We start from the raw sequence: 12711 nt of genomic DNA, 5'->3' as shown, positions 1-12711 counted from the left end.
TACCAAAAGAAGCAAAGGGTAACAAGCTGCAACAGGTAAAAAACTTGTTACATGTAACAAATTTTGATGGTTTATTTTCTTCTTTAACTATCCTTAAAGCTACACCTGCTACAAAATTGTTTGTCAAGATCCTCACCATTAAAAAGCATTAAGACCTGCTGCTGCTGAGACAATTTATTTCTTCTTATCTGCTTTTAAGCTTTGCTTTAGGACATACTCTCTCCCTCCTCCTACAGGCCTCTTCATTCTGATTTGCAGAAACCAGTATTTTCATGGTGCTTTTTCTCCTCTTCCCAGGATTTTGCTCTCAAATACCCAGTGAGTAGTGTGAGCAGGGGGAATTAAAGTGCCTCATGGCTCTGCTGGTCTATGTTGTTGCTTTATCAGGATGAAAGGCTTAAGTGCACAATACTGTGAACTGTGCATAGACAGAGAGCTGCATGGGTTTCAGCCTTCAGGAGAGACAGTGAATCCCTCCTTTGACTGCTAAAGCTTCCTGTGAGCCTCATGGGCACACACCAGGGTGCAAGCCAGGACCCTAGTTTCTGCTTTTGGCAGGTATAGCATACTCATTTTTGCAACATTTATGTTCTTGTGTGAATTTAGCTGAAAATGTCTTTCCTTCCACCATGACTCCTTTTCCATTGCCCGGACAAGAGCTACCCAAAATTTCAGCCAAATTCATTCCCTTCTGTCCACAGTGAGGGCTTTTGGACTTCATGCTAAAATTACTTCTTGTCTCTCTGCAGCCACTAAACACAACTTGCAGGTTGTAGTCTGTGAATGGGCACAGAGATAATAGCAGTGCCTGATCCTTAATATCATGAAGCTCAGAGAGGAACTTTGCCATGAAATTTCTGCTTTTAAGTAGTGCCTTATAAACTTGTGTAATAATTACCCAGTTACAGGTGACGTTAAATATTCTTACCAAGGTGCAGAATATGATGATCCAAATTTCTCAATCTTCTGCAGGCTCACTGTGTGATCCTGGAAAAATCTTTACAATTCCTTATGCTTCTGTTCTGCCATCTTTAAAAAACATATTTTTTCTCCTTTGAATGATAACGTGGTATTTGAATAGACACTGAAGTTGGCAGTGAGCAACTTGCACAGTCTAGATCTTACTGTTCCCCCTACATCTTGCCAAAAATAAAAGATAAAACATGCTATGGTTACTTGAAATAACTTCTAATTTGTGATACATCTACTTAATCACAGTCATTTTAAAATGCATTCATCTAAAACCTTACATGAAATCCTGTAGAAGGCATGTCTAAATTCAGAAATTATACCCCTTTTTAAAAAAAAAAGGTGATGGAAAGTAAGATTGCATTCTTATCACATATATTGCATTTAATATCTTGTGAAATACAGTCCAAGTACTGAAGTGCATATAGGATTTCTGCGATTCACAAAGATTGAGAAAATACCTCAGCCATCATGACAGTGCCAGTTACTTAATGCTCAAAAGCACCAATATGCAATAAATGTAAGGCAGGAAACAAGAACTGGTGATCAAATAGAATGTTGGGATAGCTTACACAGCTGGAGTACTGCAAGGGGCAGATGCAGGGTCTGTAGGAAGTACAGGCTGGGAAGGTGTGGAGGGGACATCATCTTTTATGTGAGACAGCAGTGGGGATGCGTGGATCTCTGCCTTGGGATGGATGATGAGGTGGCTGGGAGCTGATGGGTAAGGATTAGTGGGCAAACCCTAATGTTAGGAAAAGTATTTATGAAGTGTTAGGAAAGTTGACTCTGATGAGGAATGCAGGGAGAAAAAGAAAGCTTCCTACAGACACATCATCAGGAAAAGGAAGACCAGGGAAAATGTAGGCCCACTGCTGAATGAGTCAGGGATCTAGAAGTAAGAGACGTGGGAACGGCCAAGGTAGTCAATGCCTTCTTCACCTCAGTCCTTAGAGGTAAAGCAATCCCGGGTCATTAAGGCTAGTAGGAAAGACCAGGGCTAGCAATATTTATCCTTGGTGGAGGTGGCTCAGATTAGAGAACATTCAAACAGACTGGATGTTCATATATCCACAGGACCTGACAGGTTGCACCCACAAGTGCTGAGGGACCTGGCCCATGTCATTGTGAGGCCACTCTCAAGTATCTTTGAAAGGTTACTGCAACTGGAAGACGTTCCTGAAGACTGGAAAAAAGCAAATGCCATCCCTATCTTCAAGAAGGGCCCAAAGGAGGATCCAGAGAACTACAGACTGATCATCCTCACCTCAATCCCAGAGAAGGTGACTGGCAGTAAATAATCCAGGACATCATTTCCAGACATTTTGAGAAGAAGAAGGTGAGGTGACTGGGAGTAGTCAGCATGGATTTATGAAGGGTAAATCATGTGTGACCAACATGATAACCTTCTGTAATGAAATGACTGGCTTGATGGATGAGTGGAAAGTAGTGGTTGTTGTTTATCTCAACCTCAGCGAGGGTTTTTACACTGTCTTCTGTAAACTCCTCAGACGAACTGATGATGCATGGACTACAAAAATGGAGGTGGATTGAAAACTGGCTGAACTGCCAGGCCCAAAGGGTTGTGGTCTCTGGCACAAAGTCCAGCTGGTGTGGGGTGGCACTACTGGTATGCTACAGGGATTGAGACTGAGTCCAGTACTATTTAACAATTTAATTTATGGCTTAGAGGTGGTGGGACAAGAGTGCCACCTTAGCAAATTTGCAGATGATACAGAACTGAGATGAGTGCTGCTATTCAGAGGGACCTGGACAGGCTGGAGAAACGGGTCAACAGGAACATCATGACATTCAAGAGAAGAAAATGCCAAGTCCTATACTTGGGGAGAAATAACCTCCCACACAAGCACAGACTGAGGTCTGACAAGCTGGAAGGCTGCTTTGACAAAAAAGGCCTGGAGGTCCTGGAAGATGAGTACACCATGAGCTAGCAATGTGCCCTTGCAGCAAAGGCCAACAGCCTCCAGAGCTGCATTAGGAGGAGTGTTGCCAGCAAGTGGGGGGATGTCATCCTTCCTCTCTGTTCAGCCCTGGTGAGAGACAGCTGAAGCACTGTGTGCTGTCCGGGCCTTGCCAGTGTGAGAGACATGGACATACTGGAGTCAGTCCAGCAAAGGGCTACAAGGTTGGTTAAGAAACTGAAGCATTTCTCATACAAGAAAAGGCTGAGAGAGCTGGGAGTCTTTAACCTGGATAAGAGAAGGCTCAGGGAGATCTTGTCACTGTATATAACTATCTGATGGGCAGAGTGAAGATGATGGACGCAGACTCCTCTCAGTGGTCCCCAGTGATAGGAGAGGCAGCAAAGGGCACAAATCAAAATACACAGAATTCCATTGAAATATTAAGAAGAAACTTTTTTTACAGTGAGAGTGGTTGAACACTGGAACAGGTTGCTCAGAGAAGCTGTGAAGTCTCCATCCCTGGAAATACATAAATGTGACTGGACACGGCCCTGAGCAACCTGCTGTGGCTGACCTGTTCTGGGCAGGGGTGGGACTGGGCGCTCTCCAGAGGTGCCAGCCAGCCTCAATGCTTCTGCAGCTCTGTAGTTGGAACCTCAGTGAGACCCAATGGTAGCACAGCACAGTCACAGGAACAAGAATTGGCCATGCTGTGCTGCTGCCAATATGGTCTCAGAAAGGAGGAACAGGATCTAAAATTTGTATTTAGAAAATATCAGGAACACATGGAATAGAGAGCTGTAGTCCTTCATTTTATACATCATGTGCTTTGAACAAACTCAGATAGCACTTGGGGGAAAAAACAAGGCTTTAGCCTGAAAAGGGAGGAACCCAAAATTTCTTTCTGCCTCTGTCTTCCAAGTACAGTCTGAGCCACTTTTCTTGACCACTCACTTTTTGCTTGAGTTTTGGCCTTTGCCTTTCCCAGTTGCTGTAGCAGGGGACATGGTGCTCAGGCCTCCCCTGCGCTGGCTTGCCTGCTGCACTGCCACCCCACGCCTCTGCCCAGCATTCCAGTGGCCAGCATAACAGTGAGGGGGGTCTGTACACCCAGGATGCTTACCCTGGCCCACAGGTACCCACATGGCTGATCCTGTACTGCCGATGTCACTTACTGAGGAAGCTCATGCGGTGCTCTCGGCAGGGAAGGAGTTCACACCCACATTTGTCAAAGCACTGGAGCATGCTTCAGCCCGAGGGTGATGAACTAAGGTTATGAAGCAGGCTGCTGGCAGCACCCAAACTTACCCTGATTATCAAGCTCTTGGAAATATTACTTCTGCTCTTTCTGCCTCCTCCTGCTTTAAACAAGCATCAGGTTTGTCACAGTCCAGCAGCTCAAGTGCCCCAGTCAACCTTCTGGGACAGACCTTTGGGGCAGCCACAGCCTACCTTGCTTGACCACTGTTGCTGGGACAGACATGTTTGCCTCCATTTATTTCACAGCCGTGCAGCCACCACCAATGGACACAGCCAGCATCTTCCCCCGCTCCCCACCTCCACAAACAAACCCATGCCTGGCTTGCTGGGGTACAACTCAGAGCCAGCAAGGAGCAGCAAGTGCTCCCACAAAGACTGATGTGCCCAAAGCCGCCCGCATGTCAGGCAGGCTATTGTAATCTAAGTATTTGCAAGGCAGCCTACAAGCCTGTGGTTTGGACACAAAGCAGTCATGCTAGCTCTGAGTACTGTGTAGGAACAGCCTCCAGTAGGGGTTAGGGCAGTGAAAATGAGCTGAGGAACCCCACAGAGCCTCAGTCAAGTAAATGGGACTCTGCCTGCATGGAAGGGGCCATGCACTTTTGATTTTTTTAACATGCTTGTAATTTTGGATGCTACCAAAAAGAAAAAAATAAATCCCCAAATAGCAACAGATTTTAAGCTTTAATATGTAACAGGTTTTGAGTTTGACAGTTTTGATTGTACAAATTAGGAGAGAAATGAAAATACACATAATAGGCTTGAATAAATGTTCTCTCTAGGCTCACTGCAATGGGGGAAAAAAGTTTCATGCAAAACTGTACATATTTATACCAAAACCAGGCCACAATGCCCTTGATTGTATACCACAACTCCCACTGCAAATTTGTATTTTCATAACATTGTATGTGTTTGGCTAACTGACTTAATATAGAAAGTGTTATATCACAAACAAAGGCTGTTCTTCACAAATGCCAAGTCTAGCTAAAGACCCTAGACTGGTTTACTCTAGCCCAGCCTAGTGTTGAAGTATCCCCATTTGACTTCAATGAAGAAGCCAAATCTATGTAAACAAGTAGTTTATTTATTTGGTTTATAATCGTATGCTGAATTTAAATTAAGATCTACTAGGCATATGTTCTTGAGGGTGTATAGTTGTATCTCTATTAGATTTTTAAAATTAATTTGCAAAAATACCCACTCATGGAGTAGGTAGTAAAGTTCTCACAAAGAGTACTGTGTGTTGCATTCTCAAAAAAACATTCCTTCACTACTTCAGCTGTCTGAATTTTTTTCCTAGAAAGGGCAATGCTTACTTGGTCTTCAGAGCAGTTACAAAGTCCAGCCACAGTCTGGTGAAGGCAAGGACTTGCACAAACTCTGCAGGACATCAGAGTGCAGAAAGTGATGATTAATTACTTTATCCTTTCTCACTGTCTGGAGTAGATTTATTTAATCAGAACAGATCAAGGGGATAATTCCATCCAACCGACAGACTCTTCTGCCATGGTCTTTGAGCATAAGGGAGAAATTTTAAAACCTCATGTGTGGCCATACAGCTGAAGATCTTCTCTGGTGTCTGTACAAAAGCCAGTGCTTACACTCAGGAACCTCTGGCATTGCCTCATCTACAAAGGTCATCAATTTGGCACCATTCCCTGACATTAGAAATGTCAGGAGCAAAACAATTTCTGTATAAATTTTTTAAGTGACTATCCTAACTCTAGTTAAAAAACTATGAACCCTAAATTCAGTAATCAAAGGAATTTCTTCCAGGATTATGGTTGGAGATTTTAGTAATTTTCCTAAAAAAGAAGTGGATTCTCAGTGGCTGGTATAATCTCAGATTTCACCTGGCAACCAAACAAATCTGTATTTGTTTATTTAAGATGCAATGTGACTTCACATATGCCTACTCAGTGTTTTTTACATTTGTTACATCAGATGCTGAAGAATGATGAATTTCTTCTATACTGGATTATTTTTCCTCATTATATAGGTAAAGCTGCTCTAGGAATACATGTCAATATAATTTTAAAAATCACTACTGATACTTCTGTGTATGATACTGGTTTATTACAAACAGTAACCAAACTGTAAGAGACTTTAAATACTGATTAACATGTGAAGCTTCTAAATCAACTATGGATATGCCTACTACAACATTTTAGTTCATATCAACAGTGCATTGTCAAGGCAAATCCCTTACCACCCCCACTTGGCGTGCTTTGATTCTCTTCATGATGCAGTCTTCGTGCATGCAAACTTCACGTGCATTTTCAAGGCCCATTTCCAATGCAACCAAACTGGAAGATGTATTCCACAAGTACACATAGTATGTTTCAGTTGCTAATGTGGGTGCAAGACCCTCAACTCAGTGAGTGGGCTGCAACCCTTTAAGTCCTCCAGTGTATGGCAAGCACTGAGGTAGCTGCAGAAAGCTCTCAGTATGTACAGCTTATGCCACATCCTGGAGTGCTTTTCATCCACATACAGTGCATGAAAGGCCAGGTGTCACCAGTTTTACCTTTGCTCTTAAAGTCAGCCTTTACAGTCACTTCTTGCCATCTTGTTCCTTCCCCACCCCTGCAAATGATGGCATTGTCCATGTCTTCCTTGTCTTGGAATTGTCAACAGGATGCCACATGGGAAACTACAGGGAATCCGGGAAAGTGCACTTCTTGTAAAACTGTGCAAATGGAGATCTCTCAGTACAAGTAGGATCCCAAACTGATGGTGTGCCAGTGATCGTCTCATCAACCACTGATGAGAGGACCAGCAGCTATGGTAAAATACAATTTAAGAAGATGAAGTAGTTTCTATCTGGAAAAGATATAGACTTATCTTCATCAGAACCCAGGACTTCCAGAGCAGCACTGCAGTACTGTCCACATAAGAGAGGGCCTAGGCAACCACAAGGTGGGCACATTACTGAGCGTCCTGCCCAGCAAAGCAGTGTGGCCATCTGTTCCCACCCCCAAGTCAAACATGCAGGCTGCACTGGCAGCTGAGTCAGTAGAGAAAAAGGAGTCTCTGTTCCTCAGCTATCTGGTACAGATTGATAGAGGAATCCCGGTCTTCCTGAATGAACAGCAAGGACACATGGCCAGCAGGTTGAGGGAGGTGATTCTGCCCCTGTACTCCACTCTGGTGAGACCCCACCTGGAGTACTGCATCCAGCTCTGGAGTCCTCAGCACAGCAAAGACATGGACCTGTTGGAGTGGGTCCAGAGGACGGCCACAAAAATGATCAGGGAGATGGAACACCTCTCCTGTGAGGAAAGGCTGAGACAGTTGGGATTGTTCAGCCTGGAGAACAGAAGGCTCCGGGCAGACTTTATTGCAGCCTTTCAATACTTAAAGGGGACTTACAAGAAAGATTGGGAGACTTTTAGCAGGGCCTGTAGCGATAAGACAAGTGGTAATGGTTTTAAACTAAATAGGGTAGATTCAGACTGGATGTAAGGAAGAAATTTTTTACAGTGAGGATGGTGAAACACTGGAACAGGTTGCCCAGAGAGGTGGTAGATGCCCTATCCCTGGAGAAATTCAAGGTCAGGTTGAACAGGGCTGTCAGTAAACCTGATCTAGTTGAATATGTCCCTGCTCATTGCAGGGGGGTTGGAGTAGACAACCTTTATAGGTTCCTTCCAACCCAAACTATTCTATGATTCTGTGATTCTATTATACTCCAGGATGCTAGCTGAAGAAGAAAAGCCAGCATAAAAAAGCACATACTGTTCATGCAAACAGCAAGGGACCAACCCTATGGTCCAAGCCAACTTCACCTAACCCTATAAAAACCCAACAATAACAGTAGGCATTTGGAAAACGTGTATCACACATAGCTGGACTACAGGTATGCAGATCACCATGCAAGAGGAGTTGTACACATCATGAGGGAGAAAGGTAGTAAATACTCAAGAGACCAGTGAATGACTTGTTATGGCTATAAGATAGCGTAAGATAAGTGTAAGATTGCTACTTGTACTAGTATTTACCAATTAGGTAAGTAATAAATAACTAATTTATTTAAGTAGAATTGTGTGGTGGTCTGTGTATTTACTACAGTATCCAAAAGAACCATGACAAGCAGCCTGACAGTGTAGCCTCTAGATCCGCACTAAGCTGCCTCTCCCTTAGCATCAACGTCTATATATATCTCCTTTCCTTTCTCTCCCTTATCACAAGCACTCACAAGAATGGAAAAGACAGAAACCAATGGGACTAGACTTCAGAGAAAGCAAAAGGGCTTGTTCCTTCTTGTAACAACAGCTGCCAGAGAGTTGGCTCTTCTTGACAAATGAAGTTGTGAATGCAAAGCTTATACATGAGTTTAAGGGGAGACCGGACAAATTCTTGGAAAAGATTATCTGAAGGTTATAAGAAAGACAAATCATGCAAGGTTCAGAAAACCTCTGAGCTGAAAAATAGGGTGGCAAAGTTAACAAGTGAAATGCATGTATATGCTTGTTCTTGCATTTCTCTAGGCATTAACTTATACTAACTGGGCCAATAAGACTACTGGATTAGATGTACCTGTGGTCTGAATCAGTTTGATTGCTCTTACACACTTTACATTAGTATTTTGTATTGTCTTTATACTGTTTCATAAGATATATAGATATTGTGTTCTGCACAACATGGCTGATAGGAATGCCTTATGGTACGTTTCAGATAAGATACAAATGACAGGCTGTACGGGAAAACCATTTGGAAACACAACCAGCCTATGAAGTAGACTTAACAAAAAATGGGCTATGTTGTATGAGATTACTACACAGGCTAATTATGACCTTATAAGAAATTTCCAAACTCTATAAGATTCTGTATTTTGGAAAAGTCCTGAGGGATGGCAATGTAGTTCTGTGGAAGATCAAAAACTGAAAGCATTACAAATCTATTATCAGAAAAAAAGTAGTTCATAGGAATAGCCTTTCTTCCATTATCATTCTCAACATAAGAAACTGCAGTATAAATTCCTGCATATGAAACCAATTCTTCTTCAGAGGTGTTAAAGTTTTGATTCTGACAACAAAAAGCAATACTTTTCAAAGTACATGAGCAAATTATGTCCAACCCTGTTTTAGTTCACTGGTGAAAAACTTTGATTATAGTCTGATTATTCCTTATCCACATAAGAAGGCATAAAATTGAGATATACAGTATATTTTCATCTAAATATAAAATACAAGGCTTTTAACAATACAACCACTTTTCATAGTGCTTTCATATTTTAATTTGGCAGGTTGTTTAATACTGTCATTATGAGGTGATTGAATGTTTTTATTGATTATCTTGCAATGAGTAACTGTTGGCAAGTTCAAAAAAAAAGATCATCTCTTCAAAATTTAAGATGAGATGGGTTCTTTCATAAAGATCAAATTGATAAAAATTTGAGATCAAAATTTGTAGAAATATATTTGAAATTATTTGAAACAGAACTTCAGCTTCCATTAGGCCCTGACTGATCTAAGTGGGTACATCTGCAAATTAATTTCATAGATGGAAGCATCAGAATATTGTAGAGATTAAATAATTTCCCTGTAACAAAAGTAGCTACTACCCTCTTTCTGACACAGCAAGTGATCATGTATTTAGAGACTAAAATGCCTGTATAGAGTAAAATATTCTGCAAATATACTAGCTCAAGGAAACAAGTATAGTGATATTTATATGTGCATATTTTAAATTTCTGCCAAGGCCTGAATTAGGTTTGATTTGTTCTTTCCACACAGACAGACACATAAAGTTCTATGATTTGAGAACGCAAATCAAGAGCCCAGTACTTTTATCCTTCAACGTTACAACATTTACCACAGCTCATGCTGTTCATCTTGCCAAGCAAATAAGCACGCAAGTGACAATTGACACAACAGAAAAGACAGTACAGTTTCAAGAAGTAAAAAACTTAAGATCGACACTTTGTTTAGCAACATGGATGAGATGAATGTTGCTAAAGCTTTACCTTGGAATTGAGTCACATTGCTCTGGCAATAATTTTCTGGTGAAACTACCCAGTGTTCAACACCCCTTTTTGTCCTTTACTTGTTCACATGAAATTTAAAATTCAATATAAACACAAATCCTCAAACCTTTCAATGTACTGTCAGCTAAATAAAACTACCATGTATTTGCTGGACAGATAGAATGGAAGATGGTTATCAGAACATCTTTTATCTTCAAATGAGTGGACTGCTTAAATGCATTGCTATGTATTGTTATTAAATTAGATTACTTATGGTTGTGCCTCATCTTAGTGTTTCTGATTGACAAGGCTACTGTTGCAAGTGAGTGAGTGTGAGCTCTTAAAACACTTAAGACATCCACTGAAGTTAAAGATCCCAGCAGTTACTAGTTTAGCATCTCAGGAAGATTAAGTTCCACAGCAGGAATTAGTAAGACACAGCTTCAGCTGTAGAAGTACACAGTTTTGTTATTTCAAGATTGTTCTGTTACAGACTTAAAGCTCCTTCAGTTGTTTTATTTTTATATACAGATTTTTCAGTATTTTTGGTAAATAGTTGTTACAGTTATGATAGGTCACATGGGACCCTGAAAATCACAGTAAATCTATTAATGTTTCAAAAATGCTTCTGTAGTATGTAAGAGCAATTTCGATCTGTTCCTGTAGGGTCAGGTGTAATGGACTGGTTGTAGGGTATGTGGGCAAACGTCAGGTGCTTATAGCGACAGGTATGAGAAAGACGTCAAATTGTTAAACCGCGTGTTGGTAACAGAACATGTAAGGATACGGGCCAGCACATAGGAAACGGTCTTGAGGGAATTACATGGTTTGCATAGATCACAGGCAAGCGTGACTGGCTACACAGACAGCAGTATTGAGCTGTAGGGATACTCTGCAGGTTAGTAAAGAGCTGCAGATGGGGATTCACTGGGACTAGAGAGCCACGCTGTAGAGGCCGTTGGATGCGTGTACGCAGTCAGGAAATCACCTACCCCTCCACGTCACCTGCCCCCCACGTACACACCTAGAACGAACAGAGACACAAACTGTCGGGAGAAGATCAGCCGGTTTCCACAGCTGTTGTGTCACCACCGCACCCACGTCCTCCACGGCCCCACCGCCTGCACAGAGGTCGAGGCCCGTCGGCGCGGCAGGGCCAAGCGGACCCAGGGCGGCCACCGGAGGCCCCGGGGCCTTGGCTCGGCCACTGCGCGCCCTTCCGCCTCCCCGCCGGAGGAGCCCAGAGCGGGCAGGGACACCGCAGAGCCACAGGGCTGCCGGCCCGGCCGCCGCCGCTGACCCTCCCGCTTTAAAATGGCGGCAGCCGGGCAGCTCCTCCACCGCCAGCGGCTCGTCGCTGCCATTTTCCGAGGGGAGGAGGCGCGGGGCGCCTGTGACAGGCGGCGGTGGGAGGGGGAAAGCAGCCGCCGCCGGGCCCGACTTCCTGCCCGTCCCGCCTGCCGGCGGCTCCCCCGCCCGCCGGCGGGCGCTGTGCGACCCCCGCGGCGAGCAGCGCGCCATAGCCGGGGCCCCCTCCTCCCCGCCCGCCGGAAGTGGCGTCAGGCGGCCGCCAGCCCGGGCCAGGCAGCACCCGCGCGGCCACGCCCCTCGCGGAGGGCCCCGCGCCTCCCCACCCGCCGCCGCCCCTGCGCCCGCCCGCGCCGGCGGCCCTGGGGCGGCACGAGAGCCGAGGCGGTGCCCGGTCCGGCTGAGGGAGCCGCCCCGGCCCCGGCCTCAGCCTCAGCCCCGTCCGTTAGGCCAGGCCCCGCCTCTTCCGGGCCTCTCCGGCTGGGCCGCCGCCTCCTCCCTCGCTCGCTCTCCCTTTTGTGAGTTATAGCAACCGTTGCCTTGTGAATCAAGCGCCATAGTCACCGTAGTCCTGGCGACTGTTACCCATCAACAACAACCGCTCCTCTCCTGCTCCTCCTCCTCCTGCTCCTGCTGCTGCTCCTCCTCACCCCCTTCCTCATCGTCACCCACAACAACAACAACAACAACAACAGCCACCTCCAGCAGCAACGACAGCGGGGACACCGCCGCAGCCCGCCTCAGCCCAGGTGAATACGCTCGTCGGGCGCACGCCGGCCCTCCCTCCGCTCGCCCTCCCCCAGCCCCTGCCTCCCCCCCTCCTTGCAGCATCCGGGCCGGGGCTGCTCCCTTGGGCTGCGCGGTTGGCTGCGGTGCGGCGAGGGGGACGTGGGTCGTCCTCCCGGCTCTCCCGCTCCCCCCCCCCCCGCTCCCCCGTCATTCTCCCGCTCCCGCCCGTCCCTGTCGCCGGGCTCGCTGCCCTTTTGCGGTTTACCCTGCGGTTGGGTGGGGGGCGCGCTCTTGAGAGGGGCGGTTGGGATGGGGGTGTCCGTTGGGCGGGGAGGAGAGCTGGCCGCCGTGCGAAGTGAAGAGGAAGAGAGGCTCGGCGGTGATGGAGAAGGAGGCACGCTTCTGGGACCTCCAGGACAATTGCTCGGATGCGGTGGGTATGCGTCTTGCTCGCTCGCTCGTTTGCACGGATGGGGGAATGCAGAAATCGGGGCAGCAGGCTCCAGCCGCCGCCGAAGGTTACTTACTTTAAACCCTGAAAAAACCGTGGGA

General features: G+C 45.5%; 1 protein-coding gene across 4 annotated transcripts in view; it reads left to right on the top strand.

Annotated features, from left to right (window-relative positions):
* The first annotated feature begins 11827 nt into the window (after positions 1-11827).
* RFX3 (regulatory factor X3) overlaps positions 11828-12711 on the top strand; it is a 124557-nt gene continuing 123673 nt past the window's right edge. For 2 of the 4 annotated variants that reach the window (XM_075021494.1, XM_075021496.1), the window contains exon 1: positions 12454-12592. In XM_075021494.1, the coding sequence (XP_074877595.1) occupies positions 12469-12592 (124 nt within the window). In that variant the 5' untranslated portion in view covers positions 12454-12468. Of the gene's footprint in view, positions 12180-12453; positions 12593-12711 lie in introns of those variants that run through there. The other 2 variants (XM_075021495.1, XM_075021493.1) reach the window with 2 other exon arrangements.

Source organism: Buteo buteo, chromosome Z, assembly GCF_964188355.1.
Source record: "Buteo buteo chromosome Z, bButBut1.hap1.1, whole genome shotgun sequence".
Lineage (NCBI taxonomy): Eukaryota > Metazoa > Chordata > Aves > Accipitriformes > Accipitridae > Buteo > Buteo buteo.
This window is presented reverse-complemented; position numbering and strand designations above follow the sequence as displayed.